The sequence below is a fragment of the Oreochromis aureus genome, linkage group 22, assembly GCF_013358895.1.
Source record: "Oreochromis aureus strain Israel breed Guangdong linkage group 22, ZZ_aureus, whole genome shotgun sequence".
Classification (NCBI taxonomy): Eukaryota; Metazoa; Chordata; class Actinopteri; order Cichliformes; family Cichlidae; genus Oreochromis; species Oreochromis aureus.
This window is the reverse complement of record NC_052962.1, coordinates 31,312,489-31,326,620: the sequence shown is the minus strand read 5'-3', so window position 1 is coordinate 31,326,620 and position 14,132 is coordinate 31,312,489. Positions and strand designations below refer to the sequence as shown.

The window sequence follows — 14,132 nt, the reverse complement described above, 5'->3', positions numbered from 1 at the left end:
TCATAATAAAGTATATATTACTATACGTGATGCTCTATTGGATTACGATCCAGTGACTGTAGAGGAGATCTGAGTACAGTGAATTCATTGTCATGTTCTAAAATTCTGACCCCACCACCCGAATGCCACAGCAGAAATCAACACTCATCACACCAGATAACATTTTTCCAATCTTTTAATTTCCAAATTTGGTGAGCCTGTGTAAATTCTATCCTCAGTTGCCTGTTAGATGACAGATGGCACCCAGTGTGATCTTCTGCTGCCGTAGCCCATCTGCTTCAGTTTGATGAGTTACATTCAGAGATGCTCTTCTGCATACCCTGATTATTTAAGTTACCATTGCCTTCTCATCAGCTTAAAGCAGTCTGGCCATTCTCATCAAGGCACTCTCACCAGAGAGCTGCTGCTCACTGGATGTTTTCTCATTTTCACACCATTCCCTATTAACCCTAGAAAGGGTATTTCAGTTTCTGAAATACTCAGACCACCCTGGCTTTAAAAAGTCATCACCTTTCTTACTCATTGTGAACATCAGCAGATTGTCTTGATCATGTCTATATACCTAAATGCACTCAGTTGCTGTTGCGGTTGACCAATTAGATATTTGGTATAAAAAGTTGAACAGGTGTACCTATCAAAGTGGCAGGTGAGTGTATATACTTGTGTTCATACTATTAAAAACATCAGGCCCTTACATTTAAGAGTAAAATGTGACGTGAACGCCCGAGTCCATTATCTCCTTGGATGATGGATGCTGCTGCTGCTGATTTAGAAGGTGTAACTTTCTACTCTTCATACATAGGCTTTAAAATTCAGCTGTCACATTAATGTACTGATGAAATATTTCCTTCTGAAATGTAGAGGAGCAGAAAAAGGAAATACTCGAGTAAAGCATCTGAAATCCACTACTTCGTTACTTTCCAGCTTTTGTTTGGAGCTCCAACGAGGCAGTGATGACAACACCCGGCACTCCTTCTCCTCTTCCGGTCCTTGCCTCAGAGGGAAGGAAACCCCTTTGGAAAAAAAAAATCTCAGCCTTCAGCCAATCAGCTCCAAAGCCGCAGCCAGACTAACCAATCAGTAGCCTGGACTGAGCTATGCCCCAGCCCCCGGAGCCAGCTGGACTCAGCGCTGCCACACACTCTCCACAGTCAGTAGGTCAGCAGCCTTCACTTACCTCCACCGCTCTCTGCTCCATCACCAACTGTCCATCCATCATGAGGGAAATCGTGCACATCCAGGCCGGCCAGTGCGGGAACCAGATTGGTGCAAAGGTAAGGAAAGCTAGTGATGAAAAAAATTAACTTTTCTCTTCTTTTTTGTTGTTATTTATTTATTTATTTACCAGTTTAATAAAGTTTTTGTTCAAAGTTCTTCATTTTTAAATCATTTAAGTTGCTGCTCGTTTTTTTTTTTTTTTTACAGTTTCAATATATACTTACACTGTATTAAATCATGAAATTACATAGAAATAAACTGATTAATTCCTGTAACTTACTAAGAGGATTTTTGTTTTTAATTTTTTTAAATGTACAAACCTTTAACTGGACCCAGAACAATTGAGAGTTCTATTGTCCCCCCCGACCATTTCAAAGTTACTTTACTCTTTTCTACTTTAGCTAACCTCTTTGTAACCTACTTTAATCTAAAGGGGAATGTGCATATTTTGTGTTTTTATCATATGTTACATGACTCTTGGATTTTTTTCTAGGTAAAAGTTTGACAGAGCTGATCTAATCCTTTTATAAATTGAAGCACTCTTAGGCAGAAACAATAAATCAGTGTTGGGACATAAAAGCGCAGTAAAGTATAGATAACTTTGCTATTAAATATTATTATTTTTATTGAACTATTATGAAGCTGTAGGATCTGACAAAAGAATGTAATATGTGGCATATTAATTACAGAAATATCATAAGACTTCTGTCTAGCAGTAGTCTTTCATACTTTCTCTGCACATGAATACAGTAACATTTGCAGATTTGTAACTGCAGGCAAAACAGTGACTCCAGTCACTGAGCTGTGATTAATGAAGCTGGCCAGGCTGGAGTCGACTCACAGGGCCAGCTGCTGCCTTGGCTGCCTGTTGAGCTCGAGTCTTTGTCATCGAGGAGAAAGAAAAAAACAAGAGAAAAGGGGTGAAAAGAAAGGAGAAATTTGCTGAGGCAGAGGAGAGGAACGCAGCAGGAGGAGGGTGAAGGGGGGAGGAAGATAACAAGTGGTTCAGTGTCTACGCTGAATGCACAGATGAGGTCATTTAAATGGCTGCCTTTTCCAGGCAGTGTGACACATGCGCATGTCCCAAGCCCCCCAAACCAGCAGTCCCACTTAAATCCCTGTTTACCCATGGGTAATAGTAAGGGTTTTCTATTTATCTGCATTTTGTTGCAACACTTTAAAGGATTTCTTGGAAATCTACAGCTATTTACCTCGAGCTGCAGCAGTTAGTGGATCAGTCAAGGGATGCAAAATGAATCCAGTGAAATACGGTTGTAAAAATCCCCCCAAACCACAGTTCATAACATGATTTTTAGGCCACGGTTTCAGATCATATCTCAGTTTTTCTTCAGATGGATTAAAAAGAAAAAGAAAAGAAAAATGCTTTGAGATTTGTCCTGGATGCTCTTTGATCAGAAAAAATCCTTTATAAATGCTGGTCCAAGGAGAAGAATAAACTCCATTATTCTCCTTTTCGCATTAACTAAAAACACTCAGACATTACAGCTTTTAACAGCATGCTTTAACTCTGCATTAATATTTCAAGCTGGAACCACAGGATAATTTAATTTGTATGGTTATTCTGCCTCCTTTATGGAAGTGTCCCAATAGATTAATTCAGGAATGAATTGTTTCAGCTATATAAAGGAGACCTTTTCTTTAAAAACAAGCATGCAACCCTTGCTTTTCTTAGAAATTGTGGAGATTTTTTACTTTTTTGGAGATTTTATTGACTGATTAGTTAATTAAGAAGATAATACACAAGGTAAAGCTTTAAAATATTATACATGCAGCCATACAGTCACAGTTTTATCGATGAGATATTCAGTAAACTCTACAATTAAATAAGAATGAATCACTTGTACAAGAACTACTTTAGATATCATAAAACAGCTTAAGCATTGCGTGCTATGTAGCAGCATAACAGCCACCAGGTCATGTAATTTTAAGAATGTGATTCTATATATAACTTGAATTTTATTCATACATTTGGCCTGTTCTGCCCTCGTACAGCTCAGCACAACAGCGGGTGGGGCAGCAACATATGGGCTGACTTAGTCTCTGCTACTCAAAGGTCCTGATCGGTGAAGACAAGTGTATTTACAGCGGACTTAGTGAGGCTGAGGTCATTTCACAATGGATTAACTGTGCCTGAATTCACTCGCTTACCCAATCCAGCCCAAATCTGCTGAGCTTTCCCACGTTTCTGGATAACTTCTCATAGATACGATTGAACGGAGGCTTAGGTTTTCAAACACGGACTTCAAAACCTGCCAGCTCACATGTGGTTTGCAATTTCAGAAATCCTGAAGTGTATGTTTTTGCCTTGGACAAACCAACCTTTCCCCTGCTTATCTCTTTCCCTTAAACACACACATGCACTCTCACAGATTAGGGTCACTTGACTGAGCTGGTGTGACAGTCTGTCTCAGCTCAGTTTGGTGTTGATGTTTCAACCCGTGAAACACAAAATCCTCTCAGAGAGTCCTGACCTGACAGCGAATAGAACAAAGAGTTTTACTACTTTAAGCTGTGGGCAACTTTTTATGAGTCTGTGTATGATTCACTGAGCCAGCTGGAAAAATCCAGGTGGGGGTAATTACATGACTTCCTCCCTGCCTTTCCTTTCTAAACTCAAATCATAGCTGAAGTTACAAAGTAGAGCTGAAGATAAGAACATCCAGTTAGAGCAGAGCAAATCAATTTTTACAGAGACACATTTTTTCACACATGACACTATAATTTATACGTTTAAATTTCCGTCTCTCAGCCAGATCCAGTGAAGGCTTCATCCATTCTTTCTTTCCTATAAGAAACACATTAAAATATTTTCATACATCCAGATTAATGAGCTGTTAGCTTTTTAAATAGCAGCAGAACTTTAAACTTCAGCTCATAAAAACAACATTATCTGGTGTCAGTTTATCTTTGAAGTCTTCTTTAAGCAAACATGTTAGCTCTAGCTTTAAGATGTAAATATTTGTTGTTTTTTTCTTAGTTTTCTATCATTAAACTCCCTGAACTGTATTGGAAGTTGTGAATTTGTCAGCATTTTTAATCTAAATGACAGATTATGTATTCACCACGTGACTGCGTGATTAAAATAATTCTGAGCTGCCGTGTGTGCTCGCTCTTGTTTGCTTCTTTTATGCTCCTTTTTCATCAGCCTCCTGTACTTCCTCCTTCTGTTTTCCTGTCCAGGTGTCAAAGCTTTGAAACTGCTTTGGCTTGTGCTTCTTCCAGGAAGTTTCACTCGGAGCAGAAACCAAATATATCCACAACACTTACCTTTGATTATTTACTGGCATGAGACATAAAAGGACTGACTGTATTTATTTTGTTACAGTCAGACCAGCTGAGGCAGACCCAGAGTTTGTCTTTATATGCATCTATTTTCTTAACTGCTTATACTGTTGGGGTAGTTTATAAAACATGTTACAGGGAGTTTCCCTGAAATCAAAATATGATTCAAATGATAAATAAATTTAATAAAAAAAGCAGGTGGAGGTTGAGATGGATGGGGAGTCGGCCACATAACACGTGATAAAAATGAGAGATCTGTATAAAAAATTGATGCAAAAATGTTTGTTTTTTTAAAATCTTGTTCTCATAATCTTTAGAAGCCAAAATCACAATTAAACATAATTGAGCATAGTTGAAAACTCTTTCAATTGCCCTTATCTACTTTCCCTTATTGTATAAATTCCCTTGAGATAAGCAGTGTTGTGAATTATCGCTATAAAAATTCAACTTAATTTAAAACATTTGTTGATTTTCTAGAAGATTTACACCAAACTCAGAGAGCTGTTTGCACTGTGATCAGATTGTCTGGTCCACCCTCTCCATGTGATTTGCAACGTTTGCAAACTTGAGTCACATGCAGGCATCTTTTTTACTGTTTCTACACTGTGTTCACACTCAGAGACATAAAACGTTTGTTCTTAAGCTGAAAAAACTCTGTAGCCTGACATTTTCTGTGTAGGAGGTTTATTGAGGGACTCAATAAGAAATCTGAGCTATAAGTGAGAATCAATACTGCCACTGATATTGAGAAATTATTAAAAGTATTCATGTCTAGTCTAAGAGCATGTTCAGCCAAAATCAGTTTAATGGTTGGAATGGAACCACGAGGTGACTGTTTATCGCAGGAAATCCTTCCTGCGGTCTTACAGAACACGTCGCTGTTTTTAGGTGATCTTGTGAGTGCTAACTGTGATCATATGTCAGCGAGTCTTTGGAAGCGCAGAGGTCAGAAGACTCTTGTTTTTTCCTCTAAATTCGCTTGCAGTAATGTCCTTAATAACGCCACAAAGACACCTCTTTGTGAGATGTTTCCTAACTTTGCATGAAAAACCTTACTGAGTACACTTTTAGCATTTTAGCTATGATGGCACATGGATGGCTCAGGGGTAAAAAAAAGTGCTTAGTGTTGTGCTCGCTCCATGTCATTAAGCTCATTAAGTGTATAAAACACTGACATGTGGATGCTTTCTGTATTAGTTCTTGCAATAACAGCCTGTCCACCTTCACCTTTATTTAGTTCTGGGAGGTGATCAGCGACGAGCACGGCATCGACCCGACGGGCACCTACCACGGAGACAGCGACCTGCAGCTGGACAGGATCAGCGTGTACTACAATGAAGCCACAGGTGAGTTCATCCCGACTACAGCGAGGTCTGTGTTTGATAAAATGAAAGAAGACATCTCCTCCCTGTGGAGACACCGGCTCACTGCAGCAGAGAAGCAGAAGATGCAGATAAAAATAAAACAATGAGGCACGAATGTTTTGTTGGCTGGTTTCACATTGTTACAGGTGAGGATGTGATGTGTTATCTTCACCTGCTCTCATGATGACATTTATTAGGGTGGCACACTGCCTAAAGTGCCAGAAACACTAAACAAGCATGCATTAAACAAAGGTAGTTTATCCTGAAAAACATTTGTACCAAACTCTGTTTGACACAGTGAGAGTGGACTATGTCAGTCTGAATTACTCAGTCAGAGCCTCAAATGTAGCCCAGGAGCCACAGGGAGCCTGCCAAAGGCTTCATCCCACTGCTCTGGATGGCTTTAAACATTGCAGTGAAGTCAGTAATTACTCATTTTGTTTCAGTAACATACATTTTTATGGTGTGGTGATGCCAGCATTGGCTTACTACTACTAGTAAAAAACTAGAGAAAGTTAAAAGTATTTCTGGAACCAGACGAGTTGTTCAAAACAAAAAAACATAAAATTCTGTTTCTGTTTGCTTCTGAAACTTAACATGGGCCTTTTTACTTTGGTCTGAAAATTATATTGAACATGTTACGCTCCCCTAAAAAGGTCCAGGGGATGAAGGAAAGTAACAAAAGGTGCCCAGGTTGAAAAAGGAGACAGGGAAGCAAAACAGTTAAATTAAAGGCTTTTATTAATGTTTCTACTACTAACTAAACTAAAAGAGACGAACAAGCCGATATCACCTTTTAAAGAAAGAAAACAAAATTCAGGTGTTGGTCAATAAACTGACAAGTAAGTCAAAGAGAGTTATTCACCAAAACACACACACTCCTCTCCACAGAGCAGGAGCAACCCAACACCAGCTCACAAGCTGCAACCCAGCAAGGCCAACCCAAAGGAGGCCCTGCTAGGGACGTAACAACGTGTAATGACAGCAGACTGAAAGAATGTGGAAAAATTAAACCTTTTAAAGACATCTGAGGGTGTCCGTAACCTGTTTCCTGCATCATTCATTAAATTAAACAATTAAGTTAAATTAGTTTTTCACATCCTTGCTTGCTTTTTCTTTTCCTAGTTTAGATTGTTGTTAGTTGTTTGCTTGCTGTAGTGCTGTCTCAACAGGACCTCATAACATAGTTTTATTCCCTCTTGTGCTATCTCCTTTCTGAACAACAATAAATCTCTTGAACCTCAAAAACCTCTGAGGGCTGTTTGTTGTAAATATAACTTGTTATGCAGAAGTTTAACTTGTCCACCCTCTTGAGATCATACTTGACTGTTTGCGGCCTGTGAACTAAAACGAGTTTGACACTTCTGCCTTCAGTTGTTGCACAAACCTAATTTCACCTGACAGCCTAAAGCAGCCTAAAGTAAAGCTGAAATATCACAGGTTTACTCAGGAGCTGAGAAACTAAATAAAGTTGGGCATTTTTTTAATGAATGAAAACGAGCTGGATAAGCTTCGCTGAAAGCTCACAGGAGTAAACGGTCTGTTAAATATGCAGTTTAGCCTGTGTTGAGTCTAGACATCCTGTAACTTTGCAATAAATGTCTCCATCTAGTGGCCACATTAGATACTACACACCATCTATTACACTGGACCAGTGGTTCCCAAAGTGTGGGGCCCGGGGGCGCGGCATGAAAAGGGAAAAAAAAACAAAAACAAAAACAACGCTTGGACAATGCTAGCACGGGGTGCCCACACAAACGCAAAGCAGGAGATGAAGCATTGCTGAATATGTTTCCAAACCAACTTCATTCTAAGCCAAAGACTAGAAAATATGGTGAAGCATATCTTCCCTTTGGTTTCACCTGCACAAGTGCTGAGGTAGGTCTCCCTGCAGAATTAGTTTTCCCTGCATCGGGAGCAGCCCTGGGCTGTTCAAATCACGGACAAACAGTATCCCACAGTTGTTTATGTTTTTTGAACCCATTTTGTAGAGGGTTTTTGAAAAAATGTATTGATAGCAATGTTGAACATTATTACACAGGAAAAAACAACTACATGTAAAATAATTACACCGTGATGCCTCTGCCTTTCTAAATGCAGGGACAGTAATGGCCTGTATATGTAAGCGTGTAAAACCTGCAGAGTCAGATTAACAGTATTTTGTCTCTATCTGCCATTCATCTCATGTAAACAATAACCTGGCGCACAGTGTGACGTGAAAAGGCACATACCTTTGACATTGTGTGACAAACTCTATATTCCTTGTCCACACGTAAACGCAAAAAAAGAGGAGTTTTAAAAATCTCCGTTCTCGGTGATTCGATACGCCGTTTACATGTGCCCGAAACAGCTGTGCGTTCAAAAATACCCGTGTAAGTGCGGACGGAGCGTAAAAGAGTTGTTTTTTTTATTTTCTTACTACCTGTAATTTATTGCAGATTATTTGTATTTGCTTAATTGTTTAATAAATGTTTGAGGTGTGAAATAAACCGCAATGGAGCAAAAAATATGGGTGTGTGTGGTTGAAGGATGTGTTTGTGCGTGTGCGTGCGGACGTACGCGCGGGGGGTCGGGGGCGCGAACATTTTCTTGTTAAACAAGGGGCCCAGCAAAAAGTTTGGGAACCACTGCACTGGACCATGATAAGCTGTTTATACTATATATATGTATATATATATGTATATATGTATGTGTGTGTGTGTGTGTGTGTGTGTGTGTGTATATATATATATATATATTTCAGCTTTCTTTCTTTTTGCAGTTACAGCTCCTGCAAGTTTACATCCTTTTTGTTAATCTTTTATTTGATCTCTATTTGTGTCCATTTTAATATATGCAGGTGGGAAGTACGTGCCCAGGGCCATCCTAGTTGACCTGGAACCAGGAACCATGGATTCAGTCCGTTCTGGACCCTTTGGGCAAATCTTCAGACCTGACAACTTTGTCTTTGGTAAGAACACCACCTACTGGAGAGGGTGGGCTGTGGTGCACTCACTGAACACATGAGCTGTTTACCATAAACTTTGGTCAGTTTCAGGAGAATCAGGTCAAATTTTCCACTGTTTTTTTCCCCACATGTAGTGCACAGCAGGTACTGGTCCACTCCACATGCACTCACATTACTGACAATCTGCTGTGTTATTAAAGTGAAGGAGCTGCCTGGATAGAGTGGGCAGGAGGCAGCACATTTGACTCCCACTCACTAACTGTGAACTCACTGGGCAGTTAGCCGCTCTATGGGCACATCATCACGATCAACAGTCACTTGGACATGTATTGTGGGGAGCTGGGTGGTTAAAACCAGCTCATGTTTGACCGGACAGCACTGCACGCTTGCATTATCACATGCCCTTCTTTCAGGTCATCTCTAGAAAAGTTCAAGCCTGCGGTGCATGAGTGAAAACAGCTATAAAGTTAAAAAGTATCAGATGGTCTGCAGCTGTCAGGGTTTGGACTCCAACTGATGAGTATCTGTGTTGCTCTATTTTGTGGTTAAAGTCACATCCAGTCCATTGGTCAAATTTAGCTCAGCAGACTGTCCTACATGGCACAAACAAGCTCACTCCTGCCATAAAATCCCAGCATGAAACCCTGTGGGACCCGATTCTGACTCAGTACAATGCTTCAAAGCCAGGCTGACTTTCCTTTGTTGTTCTTTCCTTTCGCAAACAGTGGGAAAAATGTTTTCTTAAACAGTTTGACTAAAAACTGAAATAGTATAATCAGCTTCACTTTTGTTTCCCAGGTCAAAGTGGGGCAGGAAACAACTGGGCTAAAGGTCACTACACGGAGGGGGCCGAGCTGGTGGATTCAGTCCTGGACGTGGTGAGGAAAGAGGCCGAGAGCTGCGAGTGCCTGCAGGGTTTCCAGCTCACGCACTCTCTGGGAGGAGGCACCGGCTCCGGCATGGGAACCCTGCTCATCAGCAAGATCAGAGAGGAGTACCCCGACCGCATCATGAACACCTTCAGTGTGGTGCCCTCCCCTAAGGTAGAGCATTGCCCCACAGAGTGCACTGTGTTTAAATGACCTTTCAGTGCTTACTTATGGTAGTTTTAGTTGCAGAAGTCATGTTTACTACTGGCAACCATAGGCTGCACAATAAAAGATCCGAAAAGTGAAGCCTTAAATCTGTATTCTCTCTAAAAATCAGCCCGAGGCAAAGTCTGTAGGACCTCAGCACCTCAGTAAACACTTTCTTAATGACTTTATGTTTTCAGTTGCCAGTTTTAAGTCATATTGAAAAAAATATAATGTCCATTTTGTAAATTATGTCCCAACAACAGTCAGAAAAGAAGATAAAGCTGAGTATGAGTGACAGGTTGGCATATATCAGTGCCCATATATCCATGTTCAGCACTTTGAACTATGGGAAATAAATCTACTGGACAATAAATTATCTGTTTGTTTATAATAAATGTTTATAACATTTTTGCATCAGCCATGAGTATCGATGTTTCCTCCCGCTCTGTCTTCAGGTATCAGACACCGTGGTGGAGCCCTACAACGCCACGCTGTCCGTTCACCAGCTGGTAGAAAACACAGATGAGACCTACTGCATTGACAACGAAGCTCTTTATGACATTTGCTTCCGCACCCTCAAACTCACTACGCCCACCTACGGTGACCTGAATCACCTGGTTTCGGCCACCATGAGCGGCGTGACCACCTGCCTGCGTTTCCCTGGGCAGCTGAACGCCGATCTGAGGAAGCTGGCGGTCAACATGGTGCCCTTCCCTCGTCTCCACTTCTTCATGCCCGGCTTCGCCCCTCTCACCAGCCGGGGCAGCCAGCAGTACCGTGCCCTCACCGTGCCGGAGCTCACCCAGCAGGTGTTCGACGCCAAAAACATGATGGCGGCTTGCGACCCTCGCCACGGACGCTACCTGACGGTGGCCGCCGTGTTCCGTGGGCGCATGTCCATGAAGGAGGTGGATGAGCAGATGCTGAACGTCCAAAACAAGAACAGCAGCTACTTTGTGGAGTGGATCCCCAACAACGTCAAGACGGCCGTCTGCGACATCCCGCCGCGAGGCCTCAAGATGGCCGTCACCTTCATCGGCAACAGCACGGCCATTCAGGAGCTGTTCAAGCGCATCTCCGAGCAGTTCACGGCCATGTTCCGCCGCAAGGCCTTCCTCCACTGGTACACCGGCGAGGGCATGGACGAGATGGAGTTCACCGAGGCAGAGAGCAACATGAACGACCTGGTGTCAGAGTACCAGCAGTACCAGGACGCCACCGCCGAGGAGGAGGGGGAGTTTGAGGAGGAGGTGGAGGAAGATGCCTAAGTGAAAGCAAGAAAAAGTGATACAGGAGGGGAGAAGTTAATAACCAAAAACAAAACAAAAAAAAAAGAAAAAAATTTAAAAAAATGATGTGAAATGAAGGAATGTAGGAGAGGAGATGAGGAAGGTCAGAGGAGGGTGGAGGTCTGAATAGGACAGAAGAGCGGAGAATGTAGACAAAGGAAAGATGATGTCATGACCAAATTAATGTGCCATGGTTTACTGTTTCGTGTGATGCCACGTAAGCCGGTTTGATCAAAACTAGTCTCCCAAAATCTTTTTTTTTTTTTAACTCCAAGTGAAACAGAAGCACTTCTAACACGTTTATTTCATTACATACAAGGATTTTCTTTACTGTGAAGGATTCAGCTCAGTGCTGTTACACTGAGGTTAAACCAAACCCTACATTCATTCAAACAAGCTTAGCCAAAATTACCTCTGATCAAAAACACACTTTCAGCCTCAGTGGAAAAATCATCTTTGGACTTCTTTGCTGATTTTGGCAGAAGAGGTGGAAAGTGTTTGTGTGTGACGCCTGATTCAAAACAAATAACTGAGCTGTACAGTCACTCTGGGTGGCCTCATCATGTTTAGCATCAGCTGATTGTTGGTTTTGGCCTTTTCATTGGGTTTGTTGAACAAAAGGAGAAAATTAGAAAATCATGTCGGCGTAATCGAGGTTATCACATCGAGTGTTGAGATAGTTTCAGGTGTGTAACCTCGTAGTAAGTTTAAGTAATAATAAATCATGTTCTTATCAGTGTTAATGACTTTTATCAGTGTTATTTACTGTTTTGTATCAGTTTTCCAGATCAGCTCTCAGTGATAAATGTGATTTTGGGCAGCAGGTGAGAAAATGTTATCAGTGTTTCTTCTTCTGAGGCAGATATGCTTAATTAGCTGGATAATCTCTCATTTTTGACGCTTTTGTCGCAACCTTTTTAAGACTGTGTGAGACAAGAAAAACAATCCTGTGTGAGTCAGTCTTACGCTTGCAGAATAGATTTTTCCTTTTCCGGACATCAGGGTTTGCACCTTTCTGTAAACATCTCTCCAGCCTCTGTGAACTGAGAGTTGTTTTTCTACAGCGTCGTGCTGTCATTAGCTTTTGTGGGGAAGAGGCATTCTCGTCTTACTAGACTGAAGGGAGCCATCAGTTATAATCAGGCCATTATTCTTTTCTTTTTCTTTTTTTTAACGAAAGCACAAGATTGAAAGTTAATGTCAAAGACGGCAACATCTGTTATCTTCTAGCAAATACAGATTCTTGGAAGTGGTTAACCACAACAAAAGTCACATTCAGTATAACGTCAAAGAAAATAATTCGCTTTCCTGTGATATATACATTGGCAGAGCTTTCACAAAGCAGCAGCAGCAGGATTTTTCTCAGACGCCAGCCAACGTTTTGAGGAGAAACACACTGCACATGCTCACTGTCTATTATACTGTAGTCAGTACAGATCCCTTGAAATGATTAACCACAACAAAAGTCCCATTCAGTGGATTTCCAAGAAACAAATTCATTTTTAGATATATATTTATTACCAGCCAATGTTAGAGGAGAAGGGCAGTGCACATAAAAACTGCTCCTTTCATACACATGTCTCAGGCTAACAGAGCCCTCAGCTCCTCTGTGTGAAAAGCATGTCGGCTGTTGTTGGATTAAAACCGTCAGCCGTACTGTTTGAAAAGACTTTAACAAAGTTAGAACTAAAAATTCATTTCTCAGGCTCAATGGGACATTTTCCAATCAAAATAAAATTAATGTATTTAAATTAAAGCAAAGAAACACAAATCTGAGTGTTGAGAAAGTCAGAGTGACAGAAAAGAGCAGCGACGTTGTTTTTGAAGTGTTAACGTCGTGGATAAAAATGGAAAAACTTCACACACTGTTATTATAACCTCACTATTAGTGTCCCAAAACATTCAGTCCAACATCTGAAGATCTGAAGTCTAACCTTAACATTTCCTGAAACATATTTTAAGAATAAAATACCCACGTGCTTTTATTTTGAAAGAATCCCCCAGCTACTTTGCAATTTATATATTTCATCCTTTAACGTATTAATTTAATTTTTCATTCTGCTAAATCTTTTCACTCTGAGCCACTACAGTATGCACGTGAACTTCAGCCATGTTTTCTTTGTGCTTCCTGTTGTTACTACTTTTTTATTTTGAAGCTCGTTTGAAACTGTTTCATTTGGTATCCTGTTGACTGTGAAACATTTGGGAGAAATAAAAACACATTTATAGGAAAAAAACACCTGCCGTGTCAGTCATTATTAATGATCAGCTTTTAGTCTGCCTGTAAACAGCTTTTAGTATCAGCTTTCAGGAAGTCGGTACATTATTATAACAGCAACAAACCGAGTGAGAGCTGCAGGCAAAGGCAAACATCCAAAAACATCTTTTCCCATCAAAGCAAAGTTATATTTCTTGAGCTGAAAAGTGTTTTTATTCTCATTTTTTAATTATGCCTGTATTTCTTTAACATTAAGTTACTGTTTAGTTTATAACATGTAAGGAAATGGTGAAAGATTTTAATCTGGTTTCCACAGTAACTTAAAGTCGCCATCCCAACAAGGTAAAACATAAATATCAGACATTTGCTACAGTAACTCATTCTGTTTAACACTTGGATATTTTATTACACTGCGAGGTTTTAGGTATTAAAGTGGGGATGTTTTTAGAAATTTTTTGTGAAATAAGCAGGAACTGTGAGTGGGTAGGAAACTGTGGGACAAAGAGGCAATCAGTATTAAGCAAGCAGGTCTGAGAGCGTTCGCTACTTAGACAAGAGAATACTTTAAATTTTGGGTAGACGGTGGTTTCCAGAAGATTTGACAAGGTTCACAATGTGAGGGACAAACCAGAAGCCAAAGTGTCTCACAGTCTTTCCTCGTTTCCACAGGGTGTAACTGGAGAACTGGAAACCAGAGAACAATCCAACAGGAGTGGG

General features: G+C 40.6%; 1 protein-coding gene across 1 annotated transcript; it reads left to right on the top strand.

Moving 5' to 3' along the window:
- Positions 1 to 1,144: 1,144 nt before the first annotated feature.
- LOC116331927 (tubulin beta chain-like) lies at positions 1,145 to 13,434 on the top strand. Its single transcript, XM_039605712.1, has 5 exons — positions 1,145 to 1,274; positions 5,759 to 5,867; positions 8,725 to 8,835; positions 9,631 to 9,875; positions 10,364 to 13,434. Exons 1-5 carry the CDS (start codon positions 1,218 to 1,220, stop codon positions 11,174 to 11,176), a joined length of 1,335 nt encoding a protein of 444 aa, XP_039461646.1. The 5' UTR covers positions 1,145 to 1,217; the 3' UTR covers positions 11,177 to 13,434.
- Positions 13,435 to 14,132: the final 698 nt, after the last annotated feature.